General features: G+C 36.1%; 1 protein-coding gene across 1 annotated transcript in view; it reads left to right on the top strand.

Annotated features, from left to right (window-relative positions):
• Stacl (SH3 and cysteine-rich domain-containing protein) overlaps nt 1–7,383 on the top strand; it is a 240,838-nt gene extending 233,455 nt beyond the window's left edge. Inside the window, 2 exon segments of the mRNA XM_075313433.1 lie at nt 3,482–3,676; nt 3,761–7,383. Coding sequence (XP_075169548.1) covers nt 3,482–3,676; nt 3,761–6,313 — 2,748 coding nt within the window. The 3' untranslated portion in view covers nt 6,314–7,383.
• Nucleotides 7,384–18,112: the final 10,729 nt, after the last annotated feature.

Below are 18,112 nucleotides of genomic sequence, written 5' to 3'. Positions count from 1 at the left end.
TATTGCGTTCATATGAAAACTGGTAAAAGCATGTGGTACAAAATTTATTTTTCCTGCCACTAAAGCATAACGGTACATAAACCAACACTACACTTCCATCCATACACCCCCATACATACATAGGTATTAGCTTTCATATGTAAATGTCATGTAAATATGTTCAATTTGTTCAGGTAATGGTTGCGAACAAATGTTACCATCACAACATAATCCAGAAATCGACTATGTTTTTTACTCAATAGAAATGTTGCCCTTGTTATGCCACAAATGATTGCGGATATTTTAAGACATACGTTTCTTTCTATATGATTCGTATGATAAAAGAGATTTCAGTTCCTTTCCAGATTAAGTGCATTTGCACTGGCGAAAACTAAAAGTACTAAGTAAAGGAATTTAATTACGTAAATAATAACTTGGAGTTGTTTTTTTTTTTAATTTTCCTAAATAAATTTAATACTATCATAGACTTAATTTATATTTAAAGGGTGGTTAAATTGTAAGGGCCGATGTTGAATGTGAACCACACCTAAGCGCCAAGTTTTTTTCCGAATTTTATTTGACATTTCTCTATTTCAGACTTACTCAATTTGAACCATGGAGAGATACACAATTTGGTGCGGTTTATGGGCTGGCGGCATCATCGGGCCGTATTTTTTTCCAAAATGAGGCCGGTCAGGCAGTTACTGTGAATGGTGTTCGCTATCGTGAGATGAACTTTTTATGGCCCGAATTGGAAGATATGGATGTGGACAATATGTGGTTTCAGCAGAACGGTGGCACTTGCCACACAGCTAACGAAACAATGGCTCTTTTGCGCAACAAATTCAATGGCCGTGTTATCTCACGTAATGGCGATGTCAATTGGCCGCCAAGATCATGTGATTTGACACCGTTGGACTTTTTTCTTTGGGGTTATTTGAAAGAAAGGGTGTACGTCGATAAGCCAGCAACAATTCAAGAGCTAAAGGATGAGATAATTCGGCACATTAACGGCATAGAACCTCCATTACGCCTCAGCGTCATCGAAAATTTGGACCATCGGATGAAGGTGTGCCACCGAGGTCGCGGCGCCCATTTGGCCGATATTTTGTTCCATACATAATTGAGTAATACCACTATATCATAATAAAATGAAATTACAATAATTTCCTAAATAGTTTGTGTTTTATTCAAAATCAACATCGGCCCTTGAAATTTTAACCACCCTTTAGAATTTCTAGTCTGTAAGAATATAGACTGAATAAATAAATAAAAATAAGCATTTCCTTCACACAATTCAATATAACATGGTGAGACATTCTTTCTCAAAATACTTTAGTAAAGCAAAGTATATTCACACCTATTGTTTGGTACTAAGTTCGTTGCTGCGAAAAACGAATATTTTCATCTATCTCTGTAAATTAGAGGTGTGCACGTGAGTAATAGTTTACTCACGCTCACGCACACTCACGACTGAAAAATCATACTCACCAACACTCACGCTCGATATTTTTTGGTAGGACTCACGCTCACGCACGCTTACGAAAAGAAAATTTGTACTCACTCACATTCATACACGAAAACGTCGTGACTCACGAAAAATATCGTGACTCACGAATAATTTTATGATTAATTTACTTTATCGAAGTGTCTGAAAACATGAGCATTATTAAAATCGAGAGTGTTATTAAACTATTAACATCCCAGGTGTCACTAAAATTGTAATTGAATTTAACTCTTAAGCGTTTTATGTTGGTGAGCAGGAATATTTTCGTGAGTGTAATTCGTTACTCACGCACACTCACGAAGATATTATTTTCGCGACTCACGCACGACATTTTGGTTTGTTAATCACGCTCACGCACACTCACGCTGTTGTCATGAGCGTTACTCACGGCTCACGCACGAATCACGAAAATTTTCTTGAGTCACGACAATTTCGTGTCACGTGCACACCTCTACTGTAAATAGCGTCTCAAACCCAGGGATGTTAACTTATTTATGCGAAGTAATATGCCTGCCTCTTACGCTCCGCTGGACGTTACCATTTAGCTGGTAATATTCCATCTGCAATACAAAAATTTTCGTAGCATACTTTTTGGCTGTACGACAATTATGCGCACGCAATTAAATATAGTCTGGTGGAGTGATGAAATTTCTCGAACAGGGGATATTTATAACCTACTCCACTAAAAACAAAAACAATGAAACAATAATGTGGGAAACTTGCCAATGTGATACCAAATAAATAAAGAAATTACTTTATTTGAATAGCCATACTCGATTTTTAAATGCAAATATTTTAGTGATCCATTTATTCATCATACCTTTAACTCTATGATTTTTTAGAAACGAGAAACGTTTATTTTACGTGGGTAAAAACGGATTATTGAGACAAAAAGAGAGTGAATATTTCGTTAAGTATAAACTTAATTTCAATTCTTTTTTCATTTCTTCATTATAATAATTAAAGGGTGTATTTTATATTTCATTTAATTTTCATCCTGGAGTTAAATATATTAGATTTCATGAAGGCCGACAAAAATATTGGGAAAAGTCTTATATAGTCCCCAAATAAATCGATCTCGTCTAACCCTTCCTAGCACCTAAAATTAAATATTCTTATTTTAAGTCCAGAACCTGGACTTCTTGAAAATCCTTAATCCAAACTCGCATGAATTTGAATGTATACAATAAACCAAAAAAAACGATATTAATATACATACATCGAAGCGAAGGTGAAACCTACTTATGATTCAAGTTTACAGTTACCCCAGTGCCATTCATCCTTCCCATTCCTATAGCTAATGTGTAAATAAAGATTTTCTTACATGACATGACTGAAAATAACTTACAGTTCTCCAAATCAATTCATTCCCAAAACTGATTCTTCGTGGAAAGTTGTGCATCACTCAGAAGTTGCCATTCCAGCTAGTGAACGAACTATCCAAGTTGATACATCATGGAATTGACATTCTCTGTAAGTTTTTACTTTGTGTCACGTATATTACACGTGACAGCAACCCTTCGAACTCTCCAAGATGGTTTACCTGCAACGCATAGTAAGAACACAATAAATGACTTAAATGCGGTTTGAGAGTATTTCAAAACCCAATTGCACAATGGTTCCACTAAACTTTAACACCCTCAGTTTCCTGGTAATGCCACATTGGTTTCGCTTAGTAAACCAGCCACAGAACAAACGACAATTGGACAATGTTAACATAGCCATTGCTTACCGGATATGAGTAAGTGTTAAGTGACAGTGTTATTGGCCTTCGGACACACATAATGCTGATCCTTGTGGCATTTGTGCCTGACAACAGATGCTATTCATTGATGTTGAAATCATTTGAGAATAGTAAACCGTATTGTAATTCCAGCAAATCATAACGGCATGGGATTTCACACTGTTTCACTTAGCTGAAGGGATTAGAAAAAAGGACATTTTTAAGATTTCCCCTCAATGCGAAATTTTTATTCTGGTTTTCTTACATTACAGGTAACAGTCATTGACACTTCCGATCCGGACTGGTGGAAGGGTAAAGCATTGGGCCGTGTCGGCTACTTCCCCTCTAAATACTGCGTCCGCCTGAATGCCAATGAGAAACCACTGCAGGTTACTCACAATCTTCAAGTTTCGGATGGTGAAAGAGGTGAGAATATGACTCTCTTAAGGGATCAAATTGTAATACAGGTAAGTCCAGACTCCAAATCGAACCTTAAAAATGGAGCTGCTTTCAATTCACCACACTTCTATTCACTATTCTCCAACTATCAGACTGGTGACGAAGTTAATGGCATGGTCATGGTTCGATCGGCAGACAATCGCCAAGGCTACTGCCCGATTAAATATTTACAAGAAGTGTGACAACCAGAAGAGACAACAAGCGAACGTGACAAACCGCCTCAGAAGTCATCCATGTCCTCCAAGGTATTGGACAAGGGCAATCGTCGTATACGCATTGTTGTCACCGACAGCAATGGCGGCACACAAACAACCTACAAGAATATCCGAAGCAAGGAGAGAGGTGAACCGAAGAACACAAATGTTGACTATAATGGCGACTATGACTTGACCAAAACACTAACGTTCTGCTTGGACGGCAGTGGACGCAGTAAAAATGACAAAAATTGGGAAAACTGGGAACGTATTAGGGAACAAAAATTGGAGCGTATGAAAAATATCTGCTTTGAGAGTTATCGTCAGTCGAAGAAGGATAGAATGCACCTGGCCAAGCCAAAACCAAGACAACTGGACCCTACATGGTACACGGACAACATTTACTCAAATCGTTCCGAAGATCTGGACGACGACTACATACCGGACTGTCTGAAGTATGGACGCATAGGGAAGCTGAGAAATATACGGGAGAACGATGAGCTGTTCCTGGAGGACGAGTTAGTTGGTACTGTTTATGAAAGTGGTGGTGGTGTGGGCAGCGGGGGTATGCGAGAGAGAAGGGGGGAAGGAGAAGGATCAGCTGGTTATGGACTGCAACGCTCGATTAGCTGCAAGGAATTTCACTATCCCAAATCGCAGAGTTGTTCCTTTGTCGATCGTTCATACGACGAGGGAGTAGGTGCTTCGCCCCCGCCACCTGCTCCCTCAATGCCCCATGCCCCCATGGCTTCGATATTGAAGAATAAAGCCAACGTGCCAAAATCATATTCATTTAGCGCCTCGACCAAGACCACACCCTTCGATGTAATGGATTATGAAGTGCCCCCCACTGTGGGGAAATCGCGCCGCGAGAGGCATGAGGCATTTCGCAAATCTATGGGTTACCATTGCAGTAATAGCTTGGATGAGACGGCCCTGTCATCGGCCCAAGATATGCATGTGTGCTGTGCCCGCGAACAGTGCACGAATGCCAAGTGTTTACTGGACGACATTTACTCGGATGGCTTTGCCACGGCTCCGCGCAGACCTTGGCGAAGGATTGCCCCTTCGTCTTCGTCCATGTCTGGGTTCTATGGTGCTAGTGTCAGTGGTGGTAGCAACAGGAACTTGCATGATTTGGACTGGTGGGAGGATCGAAGTAATCATCGGGTGGCAACGGCTTCCCGCTACTCGCTGCTCTCAGGTGCTGTATCGCAACGTGAGCAGCCTTTGCCGCCGCCACCTACGGTGATTTGTTGTTGTGCCGCCGATGACTATTGCTACCACCACCAACAACAGTACCATATGGCCAGATCTTTACAACAGCAGCAACAACTGCAACCACCGCCCGTTCCTCGTTCACGTTATCACTGCCCTAGCCATCATCCTGCTGCCGAAGAGGAGGAGCACATGCATTGTCGTGCCATGGCCTATGACACTGATTTGGATCATTTCATACGCGATGAAAGAGAACGTCTGCTAATGCAGGATAAATTCCTGGACGAAGATGAGAGATATTTGTCTTCGGGAGCCCCCAGGCGTCACTACAACGCCTACAGACGTCCCACTCGAAGTAAATCGCTACTCGAGGTGCAACCGCCAAGTCGCTATGACGAAGACTCCTGCTCCGATACCACAGAAATGGATTTGCAAGACTTTAACATTGACTTGGAAAAGTACTGGGAAGAGTTGGAGAAACCTCCCAGTCCAATTGACATAGACATGCAACGTCGCAACATGCACAGCAACCTAAAGGTCAAGAATGTCAATGTTGGATGTTACAACAATGGCCAACCCATAGATTTACACGATCGCGAACAGGAACGCATGATGATAAAGAAGTCACTGCTTGAAGGCATGCCATCGCCTCCACAAGTCGATCATCCCTCTGTATCTGCTTCACTGCCCACGGACGCAAACAGTGCCTCAAACGCATTTCATTTTTTTGAACAGCCTGGCTCACCCCTACACCGATCCTTCAACTATGGCCACAAAGTCTATCCCGCTGCCGAAACCCTGCCAACCTATCAGTACAACAACTTCTATCCCGAAGATGTGCAAACCCAACAACCCACCTGTAGTGGCCACCATCCCTCGGCCAGTGGCCATTCGGCCCTGAATCTGATCAACAACATATTCTCCATATACAAGCCAAACAAATATGCCGCTCAAAACTCCCACTACAACAATGAAACCAAACCTGAGCCTTGCAAGAAAATGAATGTCCCCAGCACAAGACGTCCCCTAGGGGCACCCCATTCCCAGTACATGCATTCCATGAAGCGGCCCCTTATCGTAAGCACCGAGCAACCCCATTTCAAGATCATACCCGAAAAGACAGGTCTCAAAATATCGCCTTTCTACAATTACAATGACCCTGATCTGGAAGATAAGCCACAGACCCGACTGAAGCTAACGAGCACAGCACGTCCACTGATGCTTCCGCACTGATGGTGCTGGACATTTCCGTGGTATGGGGGTTGCTAGTATCTACCAAGGGGCCCATGGCGGCACCACTCTCACCAGCGACTCTGTGGATCAAAAACGTTTCTACTCAACATCCATCTCCACATTACTCAGCGGCATAGGCCAACTTCAATCAATATCACCTTCCTTGCAAATCTATCCAAAGTCTTTGCATGAAATGTTCCCTCCGTCAAAGAGCCGTCGAATCATATTTGTTTTAGATGACTTTACACAATGCTCCTGGCCCCACATACAATGGCAAGGGGTCCTGAGCATTCTCTCTGGATTTATTTCCCAATTTTATTTTCCTACAGTGAATTTTGAATGGCATCCGCGCGAAGACCCGCAAAGAAACGTTAGAGACTTAGACTTCAAGACCAAGAAGAGGAAACTGAAGCAACGTAAACGAAGAAAACAAAGCAAACATACCATTGGAAATGACAACCTAGAAAAACGAAACATACATACGTTCTTCACATTCTTATCTTTCGCTCCCACAAAAGAAACAACTAAATATTTAAGATTATTGTAAATAGCAATTACGGATCTAGAAATAGAATGAACCTAGATAGGCTAGAATCAAGAAGAATCCAGAATATGTGATGACTGATTAGGAATTCCACAAGAAAACCATATAGGCACCCAGGTGTACTTTATCCTTCCAAATACTAACGATTACTTTTAAAGTAAAATTGACACAAAAGCAACAGACGATCAAGACGAAGACCTTGATGATGATGAATGACCACATCCGGACCTAGGATGAGGCCCATTGCCCAGCAGTCCCGCATCATCTGACTAACCAAAAAAAAAAAAAAACAACGCTCAAATTATCTCCAATTTTTACAACAGAACCACAATAAAACAAAAAAGCAACTTAAGATTATTTATATAACACTAAATAACTAAAACTAAATTCCAAAAAAAAAAAAAATAAACAATCAACCGAATGTAGTATTAAAACAAAACTCTCAACTAAAGTATGTTTGTATGTAACAAAAAAAAAAGATTAAATAAAAATAAATTATTTTATTTATACATACCACAAATACAAAGACTCTACGCAAATACACCCACACCCACACACACATACAGAAGAAAAATATTTCGATTTTATTCCGATTTAATCCAAACTCTTGTTACAAATGCAACAACATTTTATCCAAAAAACAAACTAAACCAAATAGCAGCAACAAACTTTTTCGAAGAATTTTTTTTCATAAACTTTTTCTATTTTTATACAGTAAAAAGACAATTTAAGTGTAAACCCAAAGTAAATGCAAATAAAAACTAACGAAAAATCTAAATTCAAATTTTAAAAGTAAATTCACAGACACACACACATACATTCGTGTATACACTGACATTATCATACAGTCACACCCCGCTGATGATTGAACATCGTTAGGCAGTGATTTACTGGTGAAATCAAACGTGGAAACTGATATTGAAATCCATGTCCTTGAAATAACTCAGCATGCATTTGATTACATGCGTGACTATCATGAAAAGGATAAAGAAAAATCCTTTTATGTTCACACATATCAACAACATTCCCTTACACATCGTTTCTATTCATTCCCACTACTCTTACATCCATTATCATATGCCTCAATGCATCAACAGTCATACGCCCACACCCAAACCGCCCATACTTGTTTGAGGGAGTAATGAAACAAGCATTTAGTGGGTCTTGTATACACCTTTGCCGTACATCATACCACAGAAATATGCAGAACGCCTACAAAGAAATAAATAAAAGTGAATCTGGTGATTACATGGGCATTTCATTTGTCCAATATTCTTTTATTGAGGAAAATTCAATGGCACAAAATTTCATCACAAATGGTATTAAAGTGAATGAAGGAAGAAATTTTAACTTGACGTATTTGAATTCAATTCCAAGAAATTTCAGTTACACCCAGAAAAGGAATATGATCACCTCAAATATGCTTCAGAAGCAAAATGTTATTTTTTGATGATATTTTCTCGGAAATTAAGGATCTGATTTCGTCAAGCATTTTATAATATAACAAACAAACATTTTGCTCTTGGAGGTGATCATATTCCTTCGCTGCGTGTACAATCACGAAAAAACTGTGTATTACATAGGCAGATTCATCTAAGGTAACATACAATTCAATTTTCCAAATCAAATGATTCTTTTTTTTGTTTAAATCCAATTAAACCTTTTGCATTTCGTGTGAAATCCAAACACTTTTTTCTGTGACTGCGTACATTTGTACGATCTATCGAATTTGTTCCAGAGTGCACTCTGAATTTTTGGCGATTTTCAGGGCAAACAAATCCTGTGCTAGATTTTACCCTATCACGGTTGTCTAGCCAATACTAAAAGAAAACAAACCTAGTATAGACATACATTTTCCACAATTATAAAAGAGTGGATTAAGTAGCTGGAGTTTCTTACTACTGTTAATAAATATGGATCATGATTTTTGCAGAACGTGCTCGTTCTTCGTGACCATATACAAAACCATTTAACCAATATCTATTTATATATTTATTACAATATTCGCAACCAACATGATATGGTTCCATGTTACGACTTCGGAGATCGCGTTTCGAGTCGAAGAAGGCCATGATGGCTATACCGGAAAGGAACTATATGCTATTCTTCGAGGTTTGGAAAAATCGTTATCATATATGTATTCTTTTGGAAAAGATTTACATAATTAAATGGGATAAAATTGATTTAGAACAATAAATAAAAACCATTGTTCAAAGCAATTAAAGCTCGACCGAAGAATCGGCTTGGGTATTTGGCGAAAAATCGATAATCGGCCACGAATCGGCCTTCGGCGTCAAGAGGTCGATTAACCGGAACCGAAGTTTTTTTTTAAAAAAATATTTCATATCGACCATTTTTCAGTACTGCGAGACGTCTTTTTTCCGAAAAATGATCGAGTGTGCATGGAGAAAATGTACAAAAAAAAAAATATTGTACTAAAGCACCCCAAATTTCTGTAATTAATTTTACGAAAAAAATTGAGTTCGGCCGATTATTGCTTTTTTGCCAAACATCGGCTTCAGCTTAGGACAAAAACCCCGCTTCGGTCGAGCTTCAAAGGGAATTTAACTTATTTTTCCCCAAAAATAAATAGAGGCAGAAAAGGCCAGCTCCGATTCATTTTAAATATAACTCTAATATATTGGACCATGTATGGTATACGTCTATTTCTGTGTTTTCTCTTTAACATTGGAGATTCATTGCCAAAATCGCAAATTGTACCTACCAATAAAAAATCATATAACAGGTTGGCTGATAAGTCCCAAGTCTAACAAAGAAAAACACATTTTTTTTTGTCAAAATTCGTTTTTATTATTCAACATAGTTCCCTTCAAGAGCGATACAATGATTATAACGACCTTCCAATTTTTTGATACCATTTTGGTAGTACTCCTTCGGTTTTGCCTCAAAATAGGCCTCAGTTTCGGCGATCACCTCTTCATTGCAGCCAAATTTTTTCCCTGCGAGCATCCTTTTGAGGTCTGAGAACAAGAAAAAGTCGCTGGTGGCCAGATCTGGAGAATATGGTGGGTGGGGAAGCAATTCGAAGGCCAATTCATGAATTTTTGCCATCGTTCTCAATGACTTGTGGCACGGCGCGTTGTCTTGGTGGAACAACACTTTTTTCTTCTTCATATGGGGCCGTTTTGCCGCGATTTCGACCTTCAAACGCTCCAATAACGCCATATAATAGTCACTGTTGATGGTTTTTCCATTCTCAAGATAATCGATAAAAATTATTCCATGCGCATCCCAAAAAACAGAGGCCATTACTGTGCCAGCGGACTTTTGAGTCTTTCCACGCTTCGGAGACGGTTCACCGGTCGCTGTCCACTCAGCCGACTGTCGATTGGACTCAGGAGTGTAGTGATGGAGCCTTGTCTCATCCATTGTCAGATATCGACGGAAAAAATCGGGTGTATTACGAGTTAACAGCTGCAAACACAGCTCACAATCATCAACACGTTGTTGTTTTTGGTCAAATGTGAGCTCGCGCGGCACCCATTTTGCACAGAGCTTCCGCATATCCAAATATTGATGAATGATATGACCAACACGTTCCTTTGATATCTTTAAGGCCTCTGCTATCCCGATCAACTTCATTTTCATTCAAAACCATTTTGTGGATTTTTTTGATGTTTTCGTCGGTAACCACCTCTTTCGGGCGTCCACTGCCTTCACCATCATCCGTGCTCATTTCATCACGCTTGAATTTTGCATACCAATCAATTATTGTTGATTTCCCTGGGGCAGAGTCTGGAAACTCATTATCAAGCCAAGTTTTTGCTTCCACCGTATTTTTTCCCTTCAGAAAACAGTATTTTATCAAAACACGAAATTCCTTTTTTCCATTTTTTTCCAATAACAAAAGTTGCTTCACAAAAGACGCTCTATCTCACAAACTAATTGACTTACAGACGTCAAATTTTGATACGAATCATTTGAAGGTTGGTACTATATAAAAGTAATATGAATTTAATACTAGCGACGCCATCTATGTGTCAGACCGGGGACTTATCAGCCAACCTGTTATAAGGAAGTACACAAGGGATCATTGAATGCAATACTGTTGCACTTCATTTCACTTACACGCATACACATCAACTCAATCCATAGACAAAATCCACTCTCAATATGGATGTGTGCATATCAACGAATAAAACAAAAAGGTTATAAACATCCTGCAACTGAAAATAATTAAACAAACAAATTAAATGCGAAACACACCCTCGCTGACATACAGGCACTTCCACTTACACAACACAAAGCAAACATGAAGGAAAAATACAACCGCACTATTTTTATTACAATAACAAAAGCAGCAACAACAACAAAACAAAAAACAATTAAGCATTGTTAGTATACTTGTGAGCACAGTTATATTAAAATTGTAAATGTATTTTAAGCAACAACAATAACAAAAAAAAACAACTAAAATAATATTTACCAGAACTCAACAACACTATCATTCACACATATACACACACACAATGAAAATGTTCACATTGGAAATTGCATTGGTATTTGTATTTGATTCTGAGCTGTATCTGAAGGATTCATTAAACTCGTTTCATTTCTCTTAATCAGGGTAAATGTGACACCACTGTACAATTTCTTCGAAAGAAAATCATCTAAATTGCAGTGTTAAGAGCATAATTAAAATATTGTAAGTAATACAATATAATACAATTACTGCTAAAAATCTATATGCAGAGAAATATGTTTGCTACAAGATTTCGTTTTTGAATAGAAAGAAATTATTTATGAGATTTCAATCTCACAATAATTTTCTTGTAAGATTAAATTTGAATAGGGCAATAAGGCTGGTTTTCTAACAAGAAAATTTCTTTGGTTAAAAACGAAATATTAGTCAACATAAACCTCTTTTTAACTTAGGGTATGGTTACACTGGGCAATATTTGACAGACATCAAACCAGAATTCGGCACCAGAGTCAAACCAGCAAACTTGTTTAGCTCATATTGGATATATGTTATAACATCACGATAGGAGTGTTTCCTTAAAACGCTATCCAGATATTTCAAAAATACTCATGGAAAAAAGTGTGATCGTCAAATATTTGCCTAGTGTGACCACACCCTTGCGTTATTTTCACAAAGGAACGAATAACAATATTCGATCGAACAAAAGAATCTTAAAAACCCCACTTATTTTATTAAAATTTTCATTTCAAAAATTCATTGTGCTATGTCACATTCTTGATCGAAATGACTCGTCTACACTTTATCATAAACCCAAGGGTAGTTATTAAAACTCTTTACCATTTATACAAGATTCTAAAAAAGATCGATTCATATTCCGTAAAAAATTGGAAAAATATCGACTAATTAAAATTTTAAATAGTTAGATGTTCATACAATTTGATTTTAAACATATTTCATGAAAATCAACTTTTACTTTCACATACAGATTTCATTTAAAAATTCAGTGATATCAATGAAAATTTATTAAATTATGTTACTAAAATGTTACCAAAATTTATTTTCTTCCTATTTTAGCTTAATTCTTTTCTAATAATAGATTTTATTACGATTTTTGATTAATTGCCAAATTTATTTATCCAATATTTCGACTAATATTGTTAGTCTTAGAAGGAGACTAAGGAAGGAAGAACGGATATAAGCTTTTTCATTTTTTATTTCTCCTGTTTTGTGGATTTTTAAAAAAATATCCCCGTCGAAGACTAACGATGTTTGTCAAAATATTGGATAAATAATTTAATAGTTATTTAAAAAATATTCTAAATAAATAAGAACATGTTAACTAGATTAAGGACATTCAATTGAAATTTTATCAAAACATAAAGACCACTATTTTTCAAATAAACTGCAATGTTTTTAATTTATTAAATTAATGTTTCTTTCAAAGTAGCTCAAAATCAACCAAAATATCAATAGGTCGGAATACAAATGATACAAAACTTTAATACGCGCATGTATAGAGCAAACGCTTTTTTATTAACAAACTATAGAAAACATAAGAATTTCTAATGGGAAACTTATGTATGAAATACACGGGCCTTATTTTTCAAAAAAACATAAAGAAAAAACGTAAACTAACAAAAAACAAAAAACATAAGAAACATTTAAAATTGTAATGAAAATGAAATATCTAACAAGAATAAGAATTTATTTACTAACAAAGGAAAAATAAAACAAATTGTACTTTATAACAAAGGATCGGGGAAAGGATCACACAAATCCCTGAAATCCCTGACGCTTGTCGCCAATCCCCATACTCTACATGAATTGATAATGATGATAGTAATGAAGAAGACATTTTGTTGCATCTAATGAAAATTCTAACAATATCCAAACAACCAAAACAAAGTGCACTAGTTATTTATTACATACCAACATACCCACACATACATATTTGTATACTGCATATGTAGCTAGCTAAATATGCATGCTAAACGAAGCAAGCAGCATAGCAAAAGTGTACCAAAGTGCAACAGCAAACAAAAAAAAAAAACAAAATTATATAGAAAATTTTATAAACTAATATAAAAGAAAAAAAAAATAAAACAATTAAGAACCTTTAAACGAATAAAGGTACAAAAAAGCTTTTAATGAATATAACTTAATTATTTTATAAATGAAAATTATTACGATAATTATTAGCTTTTGTGAAATCCTATTTCCCTTTTAAATGCCTTTTTAGTAAAAATACCAAACAAAACAAAACTAACGAAAGCAAACTCCTTAAAAACAATGATTATATATTAAACAAATATTTGCAAGCTGAACTTGAAAAACGATTTAGACTTTTTATGAATAAGTTTAGAATAAAACCACATGGCCCCTCAAGAGCACACACACACACACACACCAAAAAACACAGCTGCTGAAAAGCTGCCTCACACACACCCTATATGCTGCTATAGCCCAAGCTTTGAGCTGTGAATCAAGCAAAACTAGCAAATCCAAAGGCTAATAGCTGTACTCACACATACATGCACACACAACCATATACAGTCCCATTAAATAAGAGTACACAAGAAAAATTAAATATATCTAGATATGTAATTAAATAGTTCTAACTAACAAATAATCGTAATGAGATGTAAGTGTAAATGTCGTCGTTTTTCTGCCTAATGAATTGAGAAACGATGCCAAAATGTGAACAAACACAATTCAAATGAAAACGCCCAATTCTTATGAATACAAAAAAAAAGAAACGAAAACGCAACTCTTCCTGCGTACGCACTAACCCATGCAAAGCAACAGATCAAACATTACACACATACACATATCGTCCATACACCCCCATTGGACCCCATTGGAGCTGAGTAGAAATTTGTGTAAATTTGAGTGAATACAAATGGAATTGAAAGGATTTTCTCTTACTCCATATCTTCTCACATTGAATGGCTCAAGTGGTTAACTATATTGAGTTTGTTTTACTTCTACTACATAAGTTTTGATTTTGATTTTATTTCTGTAGAAAACAAACCTTTTTTTATGGTTTCATATTGAAATGATCTCAAAACTATTTTACGATCGTTCGTAAAACCATTGGATAAATGTTGCCAACTAAAAATATTTCTCTTTGTAAACAAAAGGAGGAGATATTTCTTAGGCAACTTTTCTGCGAATAGATCGATAATAAGGATACATATTAAATAGTATTTAACAAATGCGTTTGTCATCTAGATAATGGGAAATTGAGAGAATATCTCTTATATAGAAAAGAATTGAGTTAAACTTTCTACTGTTTTGTACCATCAATTCTTTACTATCGACTCCAAAATATACACAGAAAATATATTAGCAATACTGTTTCAATTAAAATGTTTAATTAATTTCAATCATTTTTAGTCAAAATAAAATTTAATCTCTTAACTAAATCAATGAAATTTTTAATTGGAATTTTTTAATTCTTTTAAATCAGTGAATGATACTATTAATTCCGTAATTGAAGCAATTTCAAAAAAAAAATTAATTGAATGAATTAAGTTCATAATTGAAACAAAAATATATGTTGTCTGTGTTTGAAAGAAATAACAGGTTGTCTGATAAGTCCCCGGTCCAACAAAGAAAAACACATTTTTTTGTCAAAATTCGTTTTTATTATTCAACATAGTTCCCTTCAAGAGCGATACAACGATTATAACGACCTTCCAATTTTTTGATACCATTTTGGTAGTATTCCTTCGGTTTTGCCTCAAAATAGGGCTCAGTTTCGGCGATCACCTCTTCATTGCAGCCAAATTTTTTCCCTGCGAGCATCCTTTTGAGGTCTGAGAACAGGAAAAAGTCGCTGGGGGCCAGATCTGGAGAATACGGTGGGTGGGGAAGCAATTCGAAGCCCAATTCATGAATGTTTGCCATCATTCTCAATGACTTGTGGCACGGAGCGTTGTCTTGGTGGAACAACACTTTTTTCTTCTTCATATGGGGCCGTTTTGCCGCGATTTCGACCTTCAAACGCTCCAATAACGCCATATAACAGTCACTGTTGATGTTTTTTCCATTCTCACGATAATCGATAAAAATTATTCCATGCGCATCCCAAAAAACGGAGGCCATTACTTTGCCAGCGGACTTTTGAGTCTTTCCACGCTTCGGAGACGGTTCACCGGTCGCTGTCCACTCAGCCGACTGTCGATTGGACTCAGGAGTGTAGTGATGGAGCCATGTTTCATCCATTGTCACATATCGACGGAAAAACTCTGGTGTATTACGAGTTAACAGCTGCAAACACCGCTCAGAATCATCAACACGTTGTTGTTTTTGGTCAAATATGAGCTCGCGCGGCAATAATTTTGCACAGAGCTTCCGCATATCCAAATATTGATGAATGATATGAGCAACACGTTCCTTTGATATCTTTACGGCCTCTGCTACTCGATCAACTTCATTTGACGGTCATTCAAAATCATTTTGATGTTTTCGTCGGTAACCACGTCTTTCGGGCGTCCACTGCGTTCACCGTCCTCCGTGCTCATTTCACCACGCTAGAATTTTGCATACCAATCAATTATTGTTGATTTCCCTGAGGCAGAGTCCGGAAACTCATTATCAAGCAAAGTTTTTGCTTCCACCGTATTTTTTCCCTTCAGAAAACAGTATTTTATCAAAACACGAAATTCCTTTTTTTCCATATTTTTCACAATAACAAAAGCTTCTTCACAAAAGACGCTCTATCTCACAAACTAATTGACTTACAGACGTCAAATTTTGACACGAATCATTTGAAGGTTGGTACTATATAAAAATAATATGCATTTAATATTAGCGACGCCATCTATGTGTCAGACCGGGGACTTCTCAGCCAACCTGTTAAATGAGGAAGCAATAGCAAAAGTTGGTAGTATTTGAAATACAATGTTATTTATTTATAATTTATTATATTCCCTAATAATATTGGTTTTCAACCAATTTTTCTGCATGAATTATTGGTTTTAGATCTCACATTTAAGGTGGCTATTAAGTTCGAGTTTATCCGCTAAACCTGAAATTAAATAGGTAAAAACAGTATAAAATTGTACCTACCTCTTTGATGCAAATTTTATTAAAACTTGATGGGGGAATAGCTCAAAGCAACTTTTCACAAAGTTTATATTCTTTTTAATGGATTATTAGGGAAGAGTAATCGTGAAAAAATAGCGAGTTTAGCGGCTTAACTCGAAATTAATATTTCTGGCAGAAAAATTGGTTTAAAAAAAAACTTCGCCTGGCTACCCCTCCGTCTGTCATAGCTTTTATGAGATTATCACATATATGTGAGCCACAATTTTTCACTAATTGCATTGCATTGCAATTATTGGCTGGTGGTGTAGGTGCAACACGATTATGAAAGCGTGGAAAAATTACTCAATATTAAAAAAACCTATTCCTATTGGAAAAGTAAAATAGATGGAAATATGGTTCTAACATCATTTGTGTAATTTATAATTTTTAACAATATGAACATTAACTCTGTTAAAAATTGAAAATTATTTTGTCTTTTCATTTATTTCTTTAAAAGTAATCTGTATTACCACTTTTTCCGATGTGTATATCATTTTTTTTTCGTAATACGGAGATTCTGTTTGAGTCTTGCAAATTTTGCCTATTGCCACAGACACACATATTTGCCTTTGTAATTTGTTTAATCCTCTCACAAATTTGTCAGAAATCTTTTTGGAAAAAAATCAATTCTTTGAACTTAATACATTTTAAGAGACATATTCAATTACACAAACACTTCCATAGGCAGCCCCATTCATATACAGTCCTTATGCATAATAGGTCACAACACATTTAGGAAACATTTTTGAAATTATTTTTAATGCTTGTGCAATCGATGGAGAATAGCAATAGAACGAAAACAAAAAACATGTTCAAATCTTATATGTATACAACAAATCCTGAGATTAAATGTTGTAACGTAAATCCAACCAACATTGATTCATACCCTCTCTCACACACACAGGCAAACATACGTAATATAACATAAGCTATTCATGCAATCGTTCGTTTAGAGCCGTTCAATCATGCAACTACTCTGTATGAATTTACAATCCCAAATGTATAGTGGTGACAATGTAATCACAACTGACACTACCAAAAGAAATAAAACTAACGAACAAATAGATTTGTATACTTAAGAAAGATAACAAAGATCCAAACAACTCGAAAAAAATCACTCCACCCACTGTTCTTCATCCATAATAAAAAAGAAAAAAAAACAAAAAGTACTTCGCAAATAATAGAACTAAATGAAAACATGAAGAAAAGAAAACGAGAGATAAAAAAATAAAATAAAAAATATCTGTAATAAAAACAATGTGTTCTTCTTCGGGCAGAGTGTTAAACAAACTTAAAAACTAAAGGTAAGTAAAACGCATATAATGTCTTTAATATATATCACGTATAACATCATTAGGCTTTCAATAAAATCGTTATTAATTTTTCGAACTGACTTCCAATTTTCTAACATTTCGTTTTGATTTTTTCGTAAGAGTCAGTCCCAAACATTAACTTTCGGGCATTTGCCTTTGCTCAAAATTAAATTTCGTATTTTCGCGTTTTGGACACATTTTTTGTTCAAATATGAACTTTTAATATATTAATTTATTTATAAATCTTCTGGTGCATCGTAAACGTTTGTTTTTGTGTGAAATTAGCAAACTACAAAACGGAAAACGAAAGAGAATGTAAGCGTGCTCTTATTTTCTTCGTTTATTCTTAATCTTCGCAATCGTTTGACACCGATGGATCATCGATCTAACCCTCTAAAGCCCAATTT

Source organism: Haematobia irritans, chromosome 5, assembly GCF_050003625.1.
Source record: "Haematobia irritans isolate KBUSLIRL chromosome 5, ASM5000362v1, whole genome shotgun sequence".
Lineage (NCBI taxonomy): Eukaryota > Metazoa > Arthropoda > Insecta > Diptera > Muscidae > Haematobia > Haematobia irritans.
The sequence above is the reverse complement of the archived record's forward strand: the minus strand, read 5'-3'. Positions and strand labels throughout refer to the sequence as shown.